The sequence below is a fragment of the Thermoascus crustaceus genome (genome assembly GCF_041956765.1).
Source record: "Thermoascus crustaceus strain CBS 181.67 unplaced genomic scaffold VTN00scaffold_10, whole genome shotgun sequence".
NCBI lineage: Eukaryota > Fungi > Ascomycota > Eurotiomycetes > Eurotiales > Thermoascaceae > Thermoascus > Thermoascus crustaceus.
Window position 1 is genome coordinate 376,026 of NW_027192536.1, and position 21,978 is coordinate 398,003.

Consider the following 21,978-nt stretch of genomic DNA (forward strand, 5'->3'; position numbering starts at 1 on the left):
ATTATATATCGTGCAGGACCTTTTATCGAGTCCATCTTATCGAAAAACACATTGCGATCTGATATCTGCAAATGTATATATAATAGTGCTGTATTAGTACAGAAGCAACAAACGTCTAAGACCGCTGGATGTTCGCTTCTAATGCATTAACTCTACCTAATCTACGCTATATCCTTTCTGCAAGCAAAGCAAAAGCAAGAGCGATGAACCCGAGAATTTTAGAAGAACAAGATACCATCTTTCAAGTCAAGAGGTCTAGTCAGTCACAGTATCCAAACAAACATGTTAAAATACTTGGCATCAGAGGGACTTTGGTAAATATATCGTCTGAACACTGACCGGTATTTCTTTTTTTTTTCTCTTCAGGCAGGACACAGGGTTTTGGGTGTTGTTGGTATATATATATATATATATCAGCAAATAGCAAAGACCAGAAAAGATAACAGATCCACAAATCCGTAGGCAGCTCTTCCAATCTATCTCATCCCAAGTTACCCTATCCTATCGGCATCGGGCCGGAGAACACCCCCGGATCCCTTCTATGGCCAATGGCATGTCGAGAAGATACCTCCTTAGACGCCTTGAAAACAACTACACCCCTAGACGACGTCTCATTATCCAAGAGCCAAACTATCAAACTATTGATAATAGCATGCCAATTTATAAGACTTTGGTTTTTTCGCCAGGAGCATTAAGAAATGGGAGCCAACAGGCAATGATATAACAAGAATGGTTTCGTGCCTCCGAATCAGACAGACATAGTGGTCTGATATCCACAAGCTGCTTACAGCCGTGTCAAGTGTCCTATAAGCAAGGAGGTGACGCAGCTCTACTTATCTATCTATCTATCTAGGACTCAAATAGCCACTGTCACCTGTGCTATCATCAGTGTCTTGTCCTCACTCACTGCTGCAGAGACAGTGCATCATACACTGAAATGAACCAGAACATGATGGTCATAGGAACCGAGTCAAGCTATATTCAGTCAACACTGACAATGTAATCCCAGCAGGGGATAATCTACTGAGAAGGATCCGCTCGCTGCTGCCATCCTACAGTATAGCATCTTCTCGGAGCAGGTATAGATCTGTTTTCCCTATAGCTTCAGGACGAACAAACGTAACTGCTACGTACCTAGCAATGAACGATATAAAAAACAGGTTTATTCTACACAGACATCTATGTATCGAAATGTCAGCTCTGTTGGATCCAGGTTAATGATGTTTGGGAGTCACCTGATACAACGTTAAGTCCTGAGACTCCGTACAGCATTTTGATAGCACATAGGGATATATCCTGTATATTCAAGTGAAAGCCAAGAGAGTCAACGACCTAATCATCTAGCACTTGTCGGTGTCCAGTCAAGTTACCTAACTTGGGAATGGTCTGGATGAGGCATCAGTTCAGGAGCTGTAGCATTGAATGCATAGTAGACAGCCGGTGGGATAGGTGTGATACTACACATCCATCACGTACTCTACGCCGCTACGAGTCTTTTCAAAAGTAGTAGATACTCTGGCCGGATTCTGTAGTGACCAGGAATTTCAAAATCGATCTCTCCAACTCCATGGTATTTCAGAGAGCACACTCACCATTAGAGACACGACGATGGATCTGGAAACACTACCTTGGTCATGGTCACCGCGAGACCTCAAGCAACTCCATGTGGAGAAGATCAAGCGGTGTCACCGGCCGGGACTCATCTCTAGAATTTGGAATATTGAACCAGTTGCCAAGCAACATGTATTCAGTATCCATGCCTTTTTCTTTTTCCTGGCGGTCTACAGGCGAATCCACCGGTGTCTCTTTGGCGAGGGCTACGAGCCTGCGATTGTAGTAGTGACTTTCCGTATCAGTATAAAGCCCAGCCACCTAGCCATCGCATTATACCTTGCGAAACGGGCACATGCACTGGATGCCGGCATCTGATGGCACCCACTCTGGATAGTATTTTGCCCTGAAAATTGAGGACGCACCAGGCCAACAGCGCCTAGGTTATCCGCGTTGCATAGAGAACCCAGGCGGACTTGCATAGGATTGGTCGGGCGAGCCGGGCGCGTCGCCCGTCGCGATTGCTGAGTGGACAGGCGTCCGAGTAGATCGGTGCATCAACGTCTTGAAACTGCCCGAGCCCGACTCGGAGAAGACTACCAAACCGGTTCGGGTGCAGCGCGTCTAATTCATGCCCACATTCTAGGAGGAGATCCAAGAATTATCTGCGGTTAATGACAAGAACGGTAGTTGCAGCAGCAGTACCCTGTTGTAGCGTGCAGGAGGACAGAGATCCGGTGGTCGATGACCCACACGAGCAACGGGCTAAAGAAAAAGGGGACATGAGTAGCAGTAGTGCAGATGTCAGATGGGGGAAAACATGCAAAACCCCGATGTGGGATTATGCGATGGACAGGGGTGCTAGCAAAACCTCCGACGTGCAGACGCGGCGGACGTCGAGGCGCGTCACCGGGGACGATGGACGCGTCCGCGTCTTTCCAACGATTGGACCGGAGCGTCGCTTGGGCGGAGCGGCAGCCGACGAGAGATGATGGGGAGGCTGGTATAGTCAGAAAAGGAGGCGGAGAAAAGGAAGCGTTCAACGGTTTAAATCATGGTTATCATGATTTAGATTATAGATCGCCGTTTCAGGTTTCTTAGCCTGCTGTTACTGACTGACCGCACGATGGAGGTGGGTAGTCGTATGTCGTGCGCTTGCTCTGTCGGGGCATAAAGTGTCCAGTGCGCACAAGGTGTTATCGATAGGAGAATCTACTATTCTTTTTGTTGGCGGTGAAGGTGGCGGAAGTGTTGCAACCGGTCAATTGACATCATCGATTGATCATGCACCTGCTTTTGACACATACACACATACACTTTCATGGATGGACGGATATACCTACCTAGAAGGTATGCTTTATGATGGATATGGAGGCGGAGAGCAGCGACGGTTGATCGCCGCGTCCCGAGGGCGGGACGGCCGGGTTCCATGGGTGGCAGGAACCAGGAAGCGGTGAGGCGGAGGACGCGACGGGCCCATCGCGTCGTGGGCCGGATGCCATATCCACTTGGTATCCCATTTATCATCGTCACCATCTTGTTTCTAGGACAGGGAGAAGGGAGCAGGAATAGCGGTAGGAGGTGCTCTGAGACAGGATATATATCCAGGTGTAGATATATATAACGGTGGAGCCCGGAATGTCCATGTTTTACATTGGGCGTCAAAAGAGGGGTTAGACAGCGTAGGAGGGGATGCGACCCTCAGTGAAGGTGTTATATTAATATTAGAGTAACCGAGGTTAGAACTATATTATTACATGCCCTTCTGGACACCTTGCAGTGGGTTATATACATTACGGAGGGATTGAAGGAGAGGGACAAAATGGACCACGTTGACGTCGCTCGCGTGAGACACGTGGATCCGGCGGGGGACCTGTGGCTCAGCAAGGGGAAATCTAGGACTAGGAAGAGAAAGAAAGGGAGGCTTTTAGGGTTAGAAGAGCAAAGAATATATGAGAATAGGGAAGGAAAAAAATATGTTGAGTGTGTGACCCAGTGCGGCGCTGACAGTGGCTCGGCTGGTGAGCCGACGATAGATGCAAGGGAAGTTAGCTGCTGTTGATAAGATACGTGATACGTCGGTTTGCGATAGAGGAGGGGCGGCCATGCTGTATGCTGTGCTGGCAGTACAGGACTTCAGAACCATATACACAGCACTATAATGCTATTATTTTTTGGTCTTTTTGTTCTCTTTTTCTCTCCTCACAAAGAACATACTGTGTTCACGATATCTCCTGGGGACCCCAGGCGAACTCGCGCTGTCACGGGCCGGCGCGGTGGCGCGTCCCGCACCTGCGCTAGACCCGACTCGGAGGCTGAAAACAACAACTTGACGCGAGCGCGTGGGACGCCGCTTCCCATGCGCTCTCGCCCTCTTCAACGCCTGCCTCGCTCCTCCTCGCCCTCGTCCTCGTCTCTCGCCGACCTCTACTCACCACCGTTGAACCGCACGATCCGCGCCGTCTGCGCCCTCGAGATCTCGTCAATCCGGCCTTCTCTCGACGTCCGACTCTCTGCGCTCTCCTCCGCCCGCGCTCCTCCATACCGCAACTTCCAATCACGCCGCGCCCGCCTCGTGCTTTCTCGTTCCTGCCACCCCCTTGCGCGTCGTCTTTCAGAAGCCCTGGGAAAGGTGTGGTTTCTGTCCGGACAGCCTGACAGTTGCCCTTGCGCTTCATCCTCGTTCCAATCAGTCCTTGACAGTACCTTCCAGACGTCAGGCCCGCTCCGACGCATTCCACCGCGGAGGGCCGTTGTTCTGTCGGGTTCCAGGCGCGTCTGTTTGTTCGGGGCCTCCGAAATCAGGGCGCATGGAGCCGTCCACTGCCTCGAATTCCTCCGCCTCGCAATGATCCTATGACGTTTTCGCCTGACTCACACGACTCTCCTTCGACATCAACATTCCAGTGCCGTTTCTTGGGATCTGAATCTGACACACTGGTGTCTCAGCCCCGCTACCGCCTCTGTTGTCGTGTGCGCTCATCACCCTCGACTGATATCACGTTCACCTGAAAGTCAAACCGAGATCTGCACTGCGCGACGACCAATTGCCCTTCCCGCGAGAGTTTATATCGTTTGGGGTCAAGAGCAGTCGCGGAAGAGAAGTCTTCTGCGACGTCGTAACCTGGTGTGGAAGACGAATATCACACCTCTTTTCAGCTTAGGCGCGTGACGCATTCTCGATCATGGTCGCAACGTTTTCGCCGCACCGCGATGCGGGCGGTACCCTCCATCTGCCTTCTCCATCCGGGATCCATCATGTCGATGCGAGCTCGGCCATCAGACAGCTGCGCCGGTCGTTGTCGCGCTCACCGTCCAAGAGCTCTGATTTTCGCCTGCTACCCTCCCGAACACAGAACACCACACCATTCATATCCTCTCCCCTCTCCCCGTCCCGGAGAGGTAACCAGGGAAGTCTATTTCTCGTCCCGACCTCTTCAAATCCGAACCAATCTCCTCTCGCCATTCCTTATCCCCCGAGCGCTAAGATCAGCCGTCCTACGATGCGCCGTACCGGCCCGATGCCAGCATCCCGAACGCGAACATCACCGAAAAGTCCCACGAAGCGCGCGCTGAACCCCTTGGCCGACCAGGGAAACGCGACTCCTGCTCCACCGGCGACGTTGGCACCGGGGGAGGAGAATGTGAATGCGACTCCTGCCGTCGTGACCACGGAAGAGAACAGCGGCTCGGACGAGACGGTCAGCGCCAACGCCTCTACAGAGACTATTCTGCCTGCAGAGAGCATTCTGGGACCGAAGCCCACACTTTCGCGTGTCGAAAAGCGACGAAGCGGGACCTTCGGAGCATTTTCGTCTACAGTGAGCCCCCTTAAACGCAGTGATGGTATCATGGGGCTCGATCAGGCCAGTCGTGGCAGCCCATCAGCGAAGAGACGCAGTGTTCACAGTGCAAGCTTTGGGGGAGAATTCAGCATATTTGACAACAGTAGCAACAGCAGCAATGATGGTGGACAGAACAGTACTGACGAGACCACCGACGACTCTGCTAACGAAAACGATACGCCTTCCGGTTCGGCCCCCAGTGCGCCGTTCAGTCCCTTTGCGACTATCCCGACGCGTTCCTCTTCGTTGAGGAGATCGACCCTCCAGCAGCGCCAGGCGGATCGATCGCTGTTCTCGAAACCACGGACGACTCTGGACCAACCTGACTCGCCCGGTGGCAGTCCCGCTCCGGCAATCCGCCCGCGCATGTCTCTGGACGGTAACCTGTTCCAGCCATCGGGTCGCGACAGCCCCTTTGCTTCGCAAGGCACATTCGCGACCACCTCCCGCAGCTCTCTTTTCTCCTCCAACCAGAAGAAGGACGCTGCGAACGTTCCTCATGCAGCTCACCCCCTATCCAGGACGATCACCCAGTCTTCCTCGAGCTCTAGCCTGGCGGATGATTCCCCAACCCATGAGCCAATCCACAAGGCGGAGCGGCCGAAGGCTGCCTGTAACTTTTCCAAATCGCTTCCGGTGGGCGCGACCAGGCCTGGAACGGGGCGCCCATTCACTCGACAGGATTCGAATTCTTCAACAGATTCTTTTGCGACCCCGGAGAACTACAAACTCGTGAAGCCTCTTCCTGCGGCGTTCATGTCCACCGGGCTGATCTCCAAGAAGAATCGCAACGCGGAGGATGTCCAGAGCAGCTTGGGATACAATAAGAACATGCCTGACACCCCGTGCAAACGATCTATCAACTTGCTTCCCACTGGACAGAAGGCGTTACCGGAGCGGACGATTGAGAAACCGAAGCTGGTTCGCCAGTCCTTCGCAGTTCCCTCCTCGCCATTTAATCCGCAGACTACGCGCCCAACCTCCGGCCCATTCGCCAAGGGCATGGGCATTTTCGGCAGTAACTTCAACAAACCGACCCTCTCTCGCCGTAGCAGCTTCGTCAGTGTCGACGGTGACGAAACATCACAGTCTCCTTCAGCAAGACACGACAATCAATCCATAAGCGAGGCTGATCTGCCTCCAACACCAACAAAGCAAGCTTTCTTCCCTTCCAGAACATACCCCTTGGCTGGTACCCAACTCGCTTCCCTCGACAGATTGTCAGAATCTAAGGGATCGAGCTGTAAGTTCTCTCTCTTTGGAGCATCTCCGCTGAGTGCAGAGGAGGACAGTGATAGCATGATGGACGACTCGCCATCAGCTAACCTCAAATCTTCCTACTCTACGCTCCCTCCATCATGCCATCCTCCTTTTCGCCCCATGGGCAACTTCCACACTCCAAGTCCCCATTCGGAGAACGTTACGAGTTTCCGCTCTGCGCCGGTGGGACATGCTAAATCATGTTTTGCATCTACAGCGAGTCCTCTGAACGATAAGTTCGAACGAGCCTCGCCCCGTACACCCCAGGAGCATATCTTGCCGCCAGATCCAAGCGGGCTGTCGATCTCTGCACCCAACGAGCAGCCGTTGACCACGCACGAGTTCAACCCTGCGGCCTTGCCTGCGACTCCCACTGGCCCGCGCGAGTACTTCCCGCAGACGGGGAAGCGTCCCAGCCTGTCTCTGAGTGGTTACAATGCCCCAGACGTGGACATTACTCTCACTTCACGGTTCGAGAAAGTTGAACTTATCGGAACCGGGGAGTTCTCGCAGGTGTATCGAGTCGCGCAACCTCAAAATGCCTCAGAGTACACATCAATCTTCTCCCTCCCACAAAGTGCCACAAAATCGCCAAACGAACTTCCCGAGCGTGTCTGGGCGGTGAAGAAGTCCAAACAACCTTACGCAGGTGTGAAAGACCGCGAACGTCGTATGCGTGAAGTAGATGTGTTGAAGGCCCTCACCAACTCCGACCATATTATATCTTTTATCGACAGTTGGGAGGATAAGGGCCATCTTTACATTCAGACCGAGTTCTGTGAGGAAGGAAGCCTTGATGTTTTCCTCGCCCAGGTGGGTCTCAAAGCGAGACTGGATGACTTCCGGATCTGGAAGATCCTGCTCGAGTTGTCTCTGGTATGTTTCTCCTTTCCAACTTGGTTTCATGTCGCAATAGCTAATTTGAGATTTAGGGATTGAAACATATACATGACTCAGGCTTCATCCATCTTGACTTGAAGCCGGCAAACATCTTGATTACTTTCGAGGGCGTGCTGAAGATTGCAGACTTTGGCATGGCCACACGCTGGCCCGCCGCAGAGGGGATTGAAGGTGAAGGTGACCGCGAGTACATCGGACCCGAGATCCTGATGGGACAGTACGACAAGCCGGCCGATATCTTCGCATTGGGCCTGATCATGTTCGAGACTGCCGGAAACGTCGAACTTCCTGATAACGGAGTGTCCTGGCAGAAACTCAGAAACGGCGATATGAGCGATGTTCCCAGCTTGACCTGGAGTGAGGAAACAAGCATCTTCCGAGACGCATCGGGAAATCCGGTGTCGGAGGAGCCGTCGTTTGACGACCTATGTGCATCCGACTCTGGGGATGAGGACTTTGGGGACGATGACTTTCTCGAGCGACACAAATCTTATGAACGAAGAGTCGCCCGTCTTGCCCGGAGTGGCGAGCTGGTTGACCCTCCTAGCTTCATGGTCGATGCGAACGATGAAGATGCCTTGGACAGAATAGTCCGCTGGATGATTTCTCCAGATCCCGCAGATCGTCCTACAGCAGACCAGGTTCTGCAAACGTTTGGAGTCCAATGGGCCGAGCGTAGACGTCGCGCTGGGGCCACGGTCTATGAGGGAAACTGGGGTCCAGCTGACGAAGTTCTGGCGGAGGATGCTGAAATGATTGATGTATAAACCACGCTACACGAGACACTTGCGGTACAGGATATCGAAGGCGCTTGTTCGAGTGATGGCGTTGGATACTGGGATTTCTTGTATTTGTGAACTATTGATGTTCTGGGGAATGACTACAGTTTGATGCTGTGGTGATATGACCGGAACGCCGTTACGGGAAACGGGCCGTGTTCAACGTGGTTAAAAGCCATCGAAGTTGGAAGGGTCCTTTACCCCGGGAAACGGCAGATTATTCCTTTTGACTTGGTATTTCTGATGTGTGTTGACTCATGTGCAACTGGGGCGGCTGTCTTTTATCCATTATCTCATCATGACCAGGTTGGGTGTTTGTTTGACATTATTTGTGGGACTATTCTGGTGTTTTCTTTGTGGAATTTCCTCTACGATTTCCTCTCGGACTCTATTTCCTTTGTTACTGTTACGTTTGCCGCTGACTCGGCGGGTTTATGCCAAAAAGCGACGCTCATCTGCATTGGATCACGAGGACTGTCTTGTTGACATTGTTCCTGTCACTAATATTCCCCCAACCCCCCTCCTCACCCATTAGCATGACATGGGTTTCAGACTCTTCATTCGTTTCTGCATCTTTCATTTGTATGGTGTGATTGGGCCAAATCAAAGGTGTTGAGGCAGGGATTTCTTCGGGGTCTTCTCTGTATTCTAAATGTTTCTGATCCATTTTTTTCTACCGCGAGGCGGTTGGCGGTGATGATGATCACGACATCGTTCAATTTGTTTTCCTATGTTGGCTGTTACTATTACTATTCAGAGCGATTACCAAGCAGAAGCCACACATGGTTTATGACTGAGTGGGCTTGATTGCGTATACGATACTTGGCGATGTATATTCTCTAGCGACGCGCTCTTACAGGACGCGAGCAATGTAGATAGATAGAATTGAAAACAGAGAGACGGGTTCTCTCACAACAGCCCTTGTTTACAATATGTGTACTCTGTAGTTCTGGTAGGCGTGGGCTTCTTGCCACCTTGGTGCCTCAGGCGGCGAGTCTCTGGGAAGCTCGGCGACCCTGCTTTCTTGGCGCTCTTCTCCAACTTTCGCCGCAGAGCTTGGAGATGACCCCGGTTTCACACCCAAACTTCGACGTTGCCACCACACGAATCCGCGGGAACGTTTCGACGGCTATCTGTCGTGCGATCGACCTCTTTCATTCCCGTCTTGCCTTCCTTCCCGCGCAGCGGCATCCGTTGTTCCTCCTTAGGCAGGCCAAGGGAACGTGACACGGGCAACAAAGCACGGCACACCGCGCAGCATGGTCGTTCGGAGACGGTGAGAATTGAGGCGTTCGTTCCAAGCTCAACTCGATCTGTGTAAAGCGCCCCGGGAACTTTTTTTTCTTTCTTTCTCTCGAGACTCCTGGGATCGCGTTTACAACAGGCCAATTGATCTCCTCGCGCTTCAACTGCGCCTCGACTTTTACGATACCCATAGACGGAACGGGTAACTTGCGCCGAACAACATGGACAACAGAACCTTCGTCTCCGACTCTCTCCTCCGTCTCACCGGCGCGTCGGACCCCACCGTCATCGACTTCGTCCTCGCGACCGCCAGCTCGGCCAAATCCGCCAGCGCCCTGCGCGACAGGCTCGTGCCGTTCCTCGAGGGTGGTGAAAATGAAATGAGCGCCTTTTGCGGGGAGCTGTTTGCTCGTGCTGGAGGCGGTGGTGGTGCCGCTGGTGGAGCTGGAAGTGTGAAGGAGAAACCCAAAGAGAGGAGAGAAGATCCGGCGAAGAAGAGGTACCGGCTTGTGGAGATGGATGGTGATCTGCCTGATGTCGGTGGCGGGTTGGGACCTGTGAATGTTGAAGCGGAGACGGAGAAGCGAAGGAGGAGGGATAGGGATAGGGAGAAGGAGAAAGATAGAGATAGGAGGAATGGTGAGGGGAAGAGTCGGTGGGAGGATGACGACGGCGATAGGCACAGACGGCACCGTGAGAAAGACGAGTCCAGGAAGAGAGATCGCAGTCGCGATGCTGCCGATACCCGCGATCGTCATCGGTCGAAGAAGCTCCGCAGGAGGGATGCTGAGGACTTTGAGGATCGCTGGGGTGATGAGGAGATCCCCGAGGACGAGATGTACGCTGCAGAGGGTGCTGCAGCGGAGGAAGAGGACTTCCAAGACCCGCCATCTAAGCGCACCAGACTGGAGGATGGCTCCGCGTCGCCGCGGTCCGCTGCTTCGGAGGAAGATCTGGACCCTGAGACCAAGAAGGAGCGGGAGCGCCAGCGCGATCTGAAGGAGAGAGATGAATTCGCGAAGCGCCTGGCGAAGAAGGACGAGAGCAAGTCGAAGAAGATCGTCGAGGACCGGACCAGGGCTTCAGAGGTCGCTCGCCGACGGATGTTGGCGGATGATGCCGAGGCCAGGAGCGCCGCCATGCCGGAGCTGCGCATGCGGTCTCGTCAGGAGTACCTGAAGAAGCGTGAAGCGGAGCGTCTGGCCCTCCTGCGGAGACAGGTCGCGGAGGAGACCCAGGAGCTTCGCGAGAACCCGAACCTGACCCGCCGCGAGAAGGAGCAGTTCGCGCGGAATCGCGAAGTTCTCCGGATCGCGGAGGAGAGAATGCGCATCGACGACCACCGCGATGGATACATGCTGCCCGAAGACTACATTACGGAGAAGGGCAAGATTGACAGGAAGAAGAAGGAGGAGGCTCTCTACAAGCGCTACGTGGATCGTGATGAACACGGTCAGGAGCGTTTCGTGACTGAACAGGAAGAGTGGGAGCGAGAGCAGACGGCCAAGGCCAAGGCCCAGATCTCCCGAGCCGAGTTCGTCGACGAAGGAGACTACGAGTATGTCTTTGACGATGCCCAGAAGATCAACTTTATCCTGGACTCCAAGCTCGAGGGCGACCGGAAACCGTTGACCCAGGAAGAGCGCATGCTGCAGCAGAAGCTGGACGCCGCAGAGAAGAAGGCCCAGTCGATCGAGGAGACGAGGAAGAGTCTCCCGATCTACCAGTTCCGGGACCAGCTCATCCAGGCAGTTCAGGACCACCAGATCCTGATCATCGTCGGAGAGACGGGATCCGGTAAGACGACTCAGATCCCGCAGTACCTCCACGAGGCAGGATACACCAAGAATGGCATGAAGATCGGGTGCACCCAGCCCCGACGAGTGGCCGCCATGAGTGTCGCTTCCCGTGTTGCGGAAGAAATGGGCGTCAAGCTGGGCAACGAGGTGGGCTATTCCATCCGTTTCGAAGACAACACGAGCGACAAGACCATCCTCAAGTACATGACGGATGGTATGTTGCTGCGTGAGCTCCTGACGGAGCCCGATCTCGGGCAGTACTCTGCCCTGATGATCGATGAGGCCCACGAGCGGACCGTCCCGACGGACATCGCCTGTGGTCTCCTCAAGGATATCGCGAGAGCGCGGCCGGATTTGAAGCTGCTTATTTCGTCAGCGACGATGGATGCGCAGAAGTTCCAGAAGTACTTTGATGATGCGCCCATCTTCAATATCCCTGGACGGAGATACCCGGTCGATATTCACTATACGTCTCAGCCGGAGGCGAACTATCTCGCGGCTGCTATCACTACTGTGTTCCAGATCCACATCACCCAGGGCAGAGGCGATATCTTGGTGTTCCTTACAGGTCAGGAGGAGATCGAGGCGGCCGAGCAGAGTTTGCAGGAGACAGCTCGAAAATTAGGAAGTAAAATTCCGGAGATGATAATATGTCCTATCTATGCAAACCTGCCGTCTGAGCTGCAGACTAAGATCTTCGAGCCCACTCCTCCAGGTGCCAGAAAGGTCGTCCTGGCTACGAACATCGCTGAGACCAGTTTGACCATTGACGGTATTGTGTACGTTATTGATCCTGGCTTTGTCAAGGAGAACGTCTTCAACCCCCGGACGGGCATGGAAAGCTTGGTTGTGACCCCATGCTCCCGTGCGTCTGCCAGTCAGAGAGCTGGACGTGCTGGTCGTGTCGGGCCCGGTAAATGCTTCCGGCTGTACACGAAATGGGCGTACCATAACGAGCTGGAGGAGAGCACCACGCCCGAGATCCAGCGGACGAACCTCAGCGGTGTCATCCTGCTGCTGAAGTCCCTCGGTATCGATCAGCTACTCGACTTTGACTTCATGGATCCTCCTCCAGCGGAGACTATTATCCGAGCTCTTGAGCAGCTGTACGCGCTCGGAGCGTTGAACGATCGGGGAGAGCTGACCAAGGTCGGGCGGCAGATGGCGGAGTTCCCAACAGACCCGATGCTGGCTAAGGCGATTCTGGCGGCGGACAAGTACGGCTGCGTGGAGGAGGTGCTCTCGATCATCGCCATGCTGGGCGAGGCCAGCGCGCTCTTCTACCGGCCCAAGGACAAGAAGATCCACGCGGACAGCGCGCGCGCGCGCTTCACCGTCAAGGAGGGCGGCGACCACCTCACGCTGCTCAACATCTGGAACCAGTGGGTGGACTCGGACTTCAGCTACGTCTGGGCGCGCGAGAACTTCCTGCAGCAGCGCAGCCTGAACCGCGCGCGCGACGTGCGCGACCAGCTTGCGAAGCTGTGCGACCGGGTTGAAGTCACCATCAGCACGGCCGGGTCGAACAACATACAGCCGATCCAGAAGGCCATCACGGCAGGCTTCTTCCCCAACGCGGCGCGCCTGCAGCGCGGCGGCGACAGCTACCGCACGGTCAAGAACAACCAGACGGTGTACCTGCACCCGTCGAGCACGCTGTTCGAGCAGAACCCCAAGTGGGTCATCTACTACGAGCTGGTCCTGACGAGCAAGGAGTACATGCGCAGCAACATGCCGCTGCAGCCGGAGTGGCTGGTCGAGGTCGCGCCGCACTATCACAAGAAGAAGGATCTGGAGACGCTGGGTCTGGACAAGAAGGTGCCCAAGGGCCAGGGGGCTGCGGGCGAGAAGAGCAAGATTTGATTTTGATGTTTTATGATCATAGATGTATGTATCTGTATCTACTGTGTTATTGTAGTATTATTCCCCTTTTGTCTATGTGAATACAGTAATTGTATAAGATGTCTCTGTACCTAATGTAGACATGATCCGTTTTGTATACTCCGTAGAGGTCTAGATCTCCAATGGACGTCGTGTCCGCCGGCCAATGGCGAGGCCGAGGATTCGTCTGACGGGCGGCTCCGACGAACCTCGGCTCGGCGTCTCCAACTCGGCCGGTATGTCCATCTTCTGTCCTTGCGCTCCCTTTCACACCTCTCTAAGAAACCTGATTTCTCTCCTCCTAATTCTCATCAAAGGACAATCTACAGGCCCCTATCATCCGCGAACCAACAAAGTCCTCGATACCCATCTCCAACCGCGTCCTCCCTTCTTTCGGAGATTCTCCGCACGTGCACCTTTCCCCGCGTCAGAAAGGCAGCTCAGCTCGCGTGTCCATCTATCTCTACCTCCCTCCATCGACAACAGAAACACAACCTCTAAAGAAAAGGGAAGACAGTTGAAAAACAATGTCCAAGCAATTCACCCCCGCCGACGTCGCCTCGCACAACACCCCGGACAAGGGCCTCTACATCATCATCGACGGCGGCGTCTACGACGTCACCAACTTCGTCGACGAGCACCCGGGTGGCGCGAAGATCCTGAAGCGCGTCGCGGGGAAGGATGCGTCGAAGCAGTTTTGGAAGGTTTGTCTTTCGTCACCCTGCACACCTTGTCTTTCTTTGTGGTGGTTGTGATGATGAAAGCTGATGTTTGGTTTTGTGTTTGGACAGTACCACAACGAGGGCGTCCTCAAGAAGTATAGCCCCAAGCTGAAGATCGGGGAGGTTAAGGAGGCTGCGAAGTTGTAGAATGGATATATATATATATATCTCTGTGAAATCGAATTGGGGGGGGGCTTCTTTGAATAAATAATAAACGGCGCTTGTTTTACTTGTGCTTTGATTGTCGACATAATATATACCTGCATATTCTTGGTTTAAATGGGATTATCGAGTTGAATTGGATGGACACAGAGATTGATAACGTGGATAGATGGGGGAAAGGTGAAGAAGAGATAAGACATGATAAGGATGGTAGAGCAGGAGAGTGATAGCATACTCATGTCTCTGTGCCATTTTGGGATCGATGCCTGTCAACGAGAGAAAGAGGGCATTGAAGGAGTTCATCTTCCTTTTTAACAGCAGTCCCAGTATGACCGCAATGAGATGTCCCTGTTCTTTTTCATGGTTCTTATTTTCAGGTATCATGGGGACACTGCTCTTGTCCTATCCTGTATAGATTTCACATGTCTGTGTGTTTTAAATGGAGACATTAGGTGCGTATGATACATATCTAGTCGCCTAGCTAGCTAGGTTACTTAATAAACCTGTGTAGAATATAAGTACAGAATTCCTCCTGTTGGCTACTAGTTGCTCGTTAAAAGGTGGTGAAACTGCGTGGACCTCTACCTACTCTAGGCAGGCAGATGGGCAGAAGACAGGTATAATTGAACAGTCAATGTTTCTTTCAATATCCATTTTGTCGGTGCCTTTTAACTACTAGTTTTCAGGGATTAACCCCTTCCTTGACATGCAGGAAGCGCACTGACCACTGGCTGCTGCCTTGACTACCTAGGTATATCTAAGAGTCTTCTTGAAGTAGGGTTATCCATCCAACAAGGACGTCTCAGCCCGATCATGTCTTCAGCCGAACCCGAAGACTTCAGCAATCTCTTACTTGAGCGGTTTCAATTGCCCAGGCAAAGGATTCGCATTCTGGAATACCTTGGCGGCGGAGGTGCGGGCCATGTGTTCAAAGTCCGCATCAGCGACAACATATACGCGTTGTAAGATGGTTTAAGCATGAATTAACTTCTACTACATATCCTATGGGCACTGCTAATTCTCCGCATCAGTTCAAATTCTAAAACCCTATGTTGTACCCTTCCAGACTCAAGGGAATGCAGAAAAGAGCCCATTGTGACAATTTCCTGGTTGAATGCCGTGCGAACGGTTCCCTCATCAAGCAAGGCAATAATGGCAAATTCACCCCTTTCTGTTACGGTTGGTCAACAGTCTCAGCTTCGATTGAGTTATATGTAGCCAGGAAATTTAACATCCAACCGTTTCTGTAAGACCGGCCACCCAACACTAGCCACAAAAAAGTCCGAGCGATAGTGTTCGAATACGTTGACGGTAAGACACTCTCACAGATCCAGGTCACTCCAGAGATTGCAGATCAGATCCGAGTTGCGTTGAGAGGATTGCATGATGCTTCAATAGCGCACGAGGATATCAGAGCGCAAAACATTCTTGTCAGCGACAGCCGAGTTTATCTGATAGACCTGAGCGCGTCTTTGACAATCCCTCATATCAGAATCTCCGCAACCGAGTTGAAAGAATTTCAGGAAAGAGATCTTCGAGAGCTTGAGGTTGGATTTGTGTTGCTCTCTGAGGTATGTACCGAACATTATCGGGGAATGAAATCTAAGCTTCTTAGGTCCCTATCAATAGAGGTGCATGTGTTGCGGACATGTCGCTCCTCGGCGGATCGTCTCTCGGCGAAATTTTGAAGGTCTACGCTTCGATGAAACCCCGTTGGTGGCCACCTAGGCCCACAAGTTGGCATGACCAATCTGTAGCGCCGAATGGAAATGTTGAAAGAGGAAGTGACAGTCATCTCCCTTCATCCGACCAGAAAGAAGCATTGTGAAATTGGTTCTATCTATCGACTGCATTTAACTGAAGATGCTCAGGTAAAAATGATTCTAAGCGAGACAGCACTCTGAGCTCCAGCACATCTTTCAGGCGATATCCAAATCCTGCAGCGTTCAGGCAACCACAACTACGGATGCAAACATCGACACTGTATGAATCATATAAGCAACAGGAACACACCTTCCATCAAAATGAACAAACAAAAAAAAGCCCCTTGTCAAGCAGGTTCAAAGACAGAAGTGGATTTTGGTGAGGTCACTTGCGAACATAAAAGGTACTTCCCGATTTATTTCAACTTGTAATGGACATATTTGGCATTATCCTCTCCCTCAATTTTTTGTCTAATGTGCTTTGAATTTCAGAGATTCAGATACACAGTAGGTATGAAAAGTTCAACTTCTTTGGTTCATGACAATCTATGTGTGTATGATTCGTTGGAAGGAAACCGGGGAGATAGCTCTAAAAGTGAATGGTATGCTGGGAAAAAGTAGCTTCGGAATACATCTAATCAATTGTTTGGGTTCTTTCCGGTCTGGCTTTTGTGAGACAAATCAGTGACAGCATCAAGCCCACTTCCCAAGCAGCGCCATTATTCCTGCCCCCAGCAACATCGAGAGGACCATAAACGCCAACCGCCGGCGATCCTTGGTCCGGCAAGGATCGAACAGGAAGTCGCGCGCCAGAAGCTCCACCAGCCCAGAGTATATCAGGATACCCGCAGAGATCGAGTCCAGGACCCCCGCGACGATGTTGGCTGTGTTCGAATTAGGGTTGTATGTCGTCCTCACGCCCAGACCGATCGCGATCGCGATGGGCGTCGTCAGTCCATAGGCGAGGCACAAGATCCAGGGCAGCCAGCTGCTGCGTTTGAAAGGTATAGCGGACATCCTCGCCCCGATACCCAGACCCTCGAACGACTGGTGGAAGACGAGGACCGGGTACAGCGTCGCGAACTCGTCTCCCACGACGCCGAGATTCAGGCCGATGATGACGGAGTGGAAGATGATGCCAAACTCCAGGATCAGGAAGGCTGCTATCTGCTGCCGGAACGACCTCTCTGTCATCATGGAGTCCTCCTCGTTGACCTGCCATGCAAACTTGGGGTTCTCCGGCAAGGCCGGTTGCCGTTGCTGTTGGGTCCCTGCTTCACCGTTCGAATGTTGAACAAAGACACTGGTGCCGTCTTCTTTAAGGACTCCGTATTTTGCCTCAACGTACAGCTCCGCGGCGAAGTCCATGAGAAAGATCACAGTGATAGATGCGAGCACGATCGCGGGCGGCCACGAATAGTCCGCCCAGTGACCGGTCATCCCAACGCAAGTGTCCGGCCCGATTTCTGAGTACGCAGGATCAAGCAGGTGGATGAACGCCGTGGCTATGATGACTCCCGTGCCGAAGTAACGGGCGAAGAGATAGACATAGAGAGGGATTCTGATGAACCGCACCCGTTTTGCCACTACCGGGAACAGAGTCGCAGCGGTTGAAATGATGAGGATGACGAAGATGGAGGATATCCTGGCCCCCAGGTGGCCATTGTAGTCGTTCTCGGACGCATTGAGATAGCAGATGACTTCAGCAGGGTCGACGGTGTCGAGGTCGACATGGGAAGGATCAAACGATGAGGCGACCATTGTGATCGAAGCAAATTTCCGCGGTCAACTTTGTTGAAAAAGAGAGACGATTGAGGAATGGGTGCACGACAGCTGGAGACTGGGGAACTTATACCATCATGACGAGTACCTTGGAGAGCCGTATGACCAGGCAAATTTTGAAACCCCATGCAGCAGGTACATATTAGGCCACGCCCGACAGCCTGGGTCCAGGCAATGCGCCTTTATATTGCCTAAGGAATACTACCCTATGTACAGTACGAGCATATCTTTCAGAAGTAAAACCGCCAACGAAGTGGAGTCTCCGGTGAAAAGAGTGAAAGGGAGTGTGACACGTGCCGTAATGGGAAGACATACTGCAGTATAGTACACTCTCTAGGTCCCCAGTTTTCCAACAAGGTTGTCAGCAGTGAGATCCTTGGAGGCTAGATTTGTGGCTTGTCGGGCCAAGACCGTAGCAGCATGGATACTAATGTATCCACTCCTCTATGTTACTGTGGAGGGTAATGTACATAGGCCTGCTTAGTTTGCGGTCTCTCTGGTATAGTTACAGCACAAAGATGGATCATTTCATCTCTGGCTGAGAAGTCCCACAGATGATGATTAAAACAGAACACGCTGTTCAGAGAGCAAGCAAAAAAAAAGGAAGAACCAGACATTTGACTCGAGCAAGCTATTCTTATTTGATATCGGTTCTGATGGCGCAGGCGGAACAAGACAGCCAGCTGACAGACGAGAGAGGGGACCCCAGAGGAAAGACTAGATAGACCAACAGACAAAAAAAAATGCTCAAGCCTTTTTGGAGAAGCGCCACACGAGGGCCTGGCTTCAAGCCGTTTGCGACGCCTGCTGGAGAAGTTCCAGCTGCGTGAGGACCTTGGGCGCTCCAGACTCTGGTAAAGAATGGGAGACGCGTGGCAGAAGTGACCGTTTCAAGGCCGACAGCAAGCTAAAATGAGAGAGCCCATCAATACAGACTAGTATCTTAGCCAGAAGAGTATTTTTGATACTCTGGAACAAGTGTGGAATAGTAGAACATACATAGTAGACTGCCAAAGTTAGGGCTACAAAGAACGACTGAACAAAAGTTGCAGAGGAGAGCCTCTTGACAAGCAGAAGTACAGTACAAGCATGACAGCCTCGCAATCTTTAAGGGCCTTCAGGTGAACAGTTTGAGGTACTTATTTGTACAGCAGTACGATTTCAGGGAGAACCGGACAAATGTGACGGACGATAACCATTCTGATATCCCAAACAGTACTAACTTCACCTCTGAAATTAGGTATTCACTTTGTACAGTACAGCATGTTCTCTCAACGCCGTGGAGAAGTTTAAGGTGCGGCTTCTTCATGTCTGCATAACTCGAGAAATTTGCATGTTGTGAATACGAGCCCCCGTTCACTGCGATGACTCACGGTGTGTGCTGCGCTATCGTGCTCAGTCAAAGATATAGGGTATGTGCTTTACTCTAACATGCTATATGTTTCTTCGTAGTATTTGTATTTTGGGGTCTGTATTAGTTTTCTGCATGCCTATACTTTGTTGCAGATTTAATTTTAAACCCTTTTGAAGCAACAAGCCTATATTGAAAGAAATGAAAGTGACGAAGAAAAGAATCGTCTGGTAACGAAGTCTAGCCATCTTTTTATAGGTAACTTTACCTTTTGAAAGCTAAGCAATCTTCTGGAGCTTTTTGCTAATCCTTTGGCCTTTAAACATAGGTTGACTGCATCGCAAGAACCCTCAGCACATCCAATAAAGAAGTGGGTATGCTCCTTTGAAGGATATGATTGAGATCCCAGATTTGGACACACGGGATCCTGTTGCGGATCCATGCAGGTGGTTTCACAGTGATCTAAGGCCCTGCCATATTCAACAGATCGTCTACAATCTTTCTTATATTCCCCCCAAAGCACCTTTCGAGCAATGGACATAAACCCTCCCTTCCGCTCCATTCGCTCGAAGTTCACCAAGTCCACGATCGTTTTCTACCAAGCCTACCCTCCTGAAATTGCCGAACCCGCCCTCCGAGCGGGCACATTCGTGCCACCCTTTAATCGGGAGCGTATCGATACATTCAATGCAAGATTTAAATTCAAGAATACAATAATTTAAAGACATCGCATCACATGTAAGAGTTTGTACATTATTATGACCCTTCCTTGTACTGAGAAGTACCTAGACACCAAAATCCTGACAGTTCACTTGCTTGCTTGCTTGCTATGTGATCCATCTAGCACCCGAGAGCAACAGTGCCACCCTGTATTGTAGTAATCCAAGTCAGTAATCCTCAGGTTTCAAGGGCAGAAGATCCATCTATCGATATAGTCCATGCATAGGGAGAAGGAAACACTTACCAGAAGCACAGCCTCAGTGCAGCACTTCGGCCCAGTGGTGCAGTCATCCGTGTACGGCTTACCTGTAGAAAGAAAACAAATCGTCGTCAGAAGCCGTTCTTCAGACATGTACATATATAGCTCAGAGCAGAGAGGAATTTGTATCCGAGAAACGTACACTCAAGACCAATCGATCCCACGACCTCAGTAGTGTTGACGCCCAGGGCTTCCAGGATCGGATCGACCGTCGGATCCAGAGGGGTCTTCAGCTCCGGACAGCAGAGGAGAGGGTTCGCGCAGGAGTCATCGCGGGCCTCGAGGGGAGACGAAGAGGAAGGAGAAGGCACAGCAGTGACTGTGACCGCGACCGCGCAGAGAAGGGAGGGGAGATAGGGGATGGAGAATTGCATGATGAATATCTATAGGGATAAATGTATTCCTTTTCGTAGTGAAGGAGGATCGAGAAGAAATTTATAGAGATGCCCAAGGAGAGATACGGATGATGTCTTTAAGGAAGAACGGAAAGGAGGAATTGAGCTTCTGATAGAATGGAAAATAGAACAGGGGTAATCGAGCAAGATGCAAGCACCATAGAGCTCTTTATATCTTCATCTCGACAGTTCGGAGGACTACGGGAAAAGAACCAGAGCAGGACCAGGAACCAGCACAACAATCCTATCTTCTGATAAAGGATCATAGACACCATCAATGATTGGGCTATCCGACCTCTCGAATTAGGTAGGCACCGCACTTCACTTTCACGAACCTCAGGAAAGACTGCATATGGTTGAGACAGTGTCCTTGGCAGGACCAAGAGACGAACCACCAGAGAGCAGCCCTATCTCAGTGGACCAGGGGCACCTCCAGAACAAATCGCCACGCAGAGACGGGGCTGTTATCAGCGGAGAAGAAGAAACGAGGCAGAATTAATTAAAGTTGACAAGCTCTCTCGCCTCTTCGCTCCGGATCTCCGATCCTCTGGAAGATCCGCTGCAGGTGCCGTGTGTCTTGGTCTTGGCAATTTCAAGCGAACCCGATGCCGTGGGTCATACGAACCGAGGCTGACTTTGTGTGATGAATCATTGATAAGGAAGGTATTAACCGTAAAGCTTTCTATCTGTGGGGAAGGGATCATGGGCGGTTCCCAATAATATAGGAGAAGTCAATAACTGAGCGTGTGAGGATTCCGAATCAAGAGCAGGGAAAGACTCTCGATAGGTAGAGTTAGGGAGCCAGTAAAGGTCTGCGTTCTAATGCAAGGAATCGATAGAGGGGAGAGCGCAGGCCACGTATTGTCCAGGTAAGCTCTTCCTATAGAAGTGGCTTGGATGGATGGATCTTTTGATAACCTTCGGATCATTAGATTACTACATAGAATGAGTGGCCAAAGCGTAGATAAGCAGGTGTTGGATTCCACTAATTCTCGTGACGTCAGAGAATAATAAAGGTGAAACTGATGCAGGAACGGAAATTTAAATTATGCAGGATTATACAAGCATATCGTCGACATATCATCGACTCTGCCGAACAAGTGACAATTTACAATGCAAGGGGCTACAAATGGAAGAAATTGACTGGCGTCCTTGAAGCTCTTTTGTTCTCTATTTCCCTAGGTATCAGCTGAGTGGTTTCCTAACTAGAAAGTCACCGTACCCACCCAAACCCCCTGATAGCGCGAGCAGCTTGAGATACTTCAAAGTCTCGGAACTCCGTAGAAGACATAATCGTAAGGAACGACGAAAAAACAATACAATATATATAGCGGTTCACAGAAGTTAAAAAATAGCCGTGGTATCTCGAGGGAAAGACGCGCATGGTATCAACAGCGGAAAGTTCCAACTCGAATGCACATATGTCGCATATGGTGTGCATGGGAAAGTTTCGCAACAGACATCCACCAGACAAACCCGCTTCAGATAAAGTGAAAAAGGAAATCCAAAAGAGTGAAACTCGACAAAACAAGAGACAGGTTTCCTGTTGCTCTGGATTCCCGTCCCAGAGCCATTTTTGACGAAAGCAGCGAAAAATGCAACGAAGAAAAAAAAAAAAAAAAAA

At 51.4% G+C, this 21,978-nt stretch overlaps 6 protein-coding genes across 6 annotated transcripts; 4 read left to right on the plus strand and 2 right to left on the minus strand.

Moving 5' to 3' along the window:
• Nucleotides 1-3,910: 3,910 nt before the first annotated feature.
• Nucleotides 3,911-4,411, plus strand: VTN00DRAFT_2511 (uncharacterized protein; the record flags this gene model as incomplete). Its single annotated transcript, XM_069428735.1, has 1 exon — nt 3,911-4,411. The coding sequence occupies one exon, from the start codon at nt 3,911-3,913 to the stop codon at nt 4,409-4,411; it is 501 nt and encodes a 166-aa protein (XP_069283560.1).
• Nucleotides 4,412-4,736: 325 nt separating this feature from the next.
• On the plus strand, nt 4,737-8,323 carry VTN00DRAFT_2512 (uncharacterized protein; the record flags this gene model as incomplete). Its single annotated transcript, XM_069428736.1, has 2 exons — nt 4,737-7,532; nt 7,589-8,323. The coding sequence occupies 2 exons, from the start codon at nt 4,737-4,739 to the stop codon at nt 8,321-8,323; spliced, it is 3,531 nt and encodes a 1,176-aa protein (XP_069283561.1).
• A 1,478-nt stretch (nt 8,324-9,801) lies between these two features.
• On the plus strand, nt 9,802-13,242 carry VTN00DRAFT_2513 (uncharacterized protein; the record flags this gene model as incomplete). The annotated part of the gene is made up of 1 exon (XM_069428737.1): nt 9,802-13,242. One exon carries the CDS (start codon nt 9,802-9,804, stop codon nt 13,240-13,242), a length of 3,441 nt encoding a protein of 1,146 aa, XP_069283562.1.
• Nucleotides 13,243-13,787: 545 nt separating this feature from the next.
• On the plus strand, nt 13,788-14,129 carry VTN00DRAFT_2514 (uncharacterized protein; the record flags this gene model as incomplete). Its single annotated transcript, XM_069428738.1, has 2 exons — nt 13,788-13,964; nt 14,052-14,129. The coding sequence occupies 2 exons, from the start codon at nt 13,788-13,790 to the stop codon at nt 14,127-14,129; spliced, it is 255 nt and encodes an 84-aa protein (XP_069283563.1).
• Nucleotides 14,130-16,540: 2,411 nt separating this feature from the next.
• On the minus strand, nt 16,541-17,608 carry VTN00DRAFT_2515 (uncharacterized protein; the record flags this gene model as incomplete). The annotated part of the gene is made up of 1 exon (XM_069428739.1): nt 16,541-17,608. One exon carries the CDS (start codon nt 17,606-17,608, stop codon nt 16,541-16,543), a length of 1,068 nt encoding a protein of 355 aa, XP_069283564.1.
• Nucleotides 17,609-19,820: 2,212 nt separating this feature from the next.
• VTN00DRAFT_2516 (uncharacterized protein) lies at nt 19,821-20,333 on the minus strand (the record flags this gene model as incomplete). The annotated part of the gene is made up of 3 exons (XM_069428740.1): nt 19,821-19,847; nt 19,945-20,006; nt 20,102-20,333. 3 exons carry the CDS (start codon nt 20,331-20,333, stop codon nt 19,821-19,823), a joined length of 321 nt encoding a protein of 106 aa, XP_069283565.1.
• Nucleotides 20,334-21,978: the final 1,645 nt, after the last annotated feature.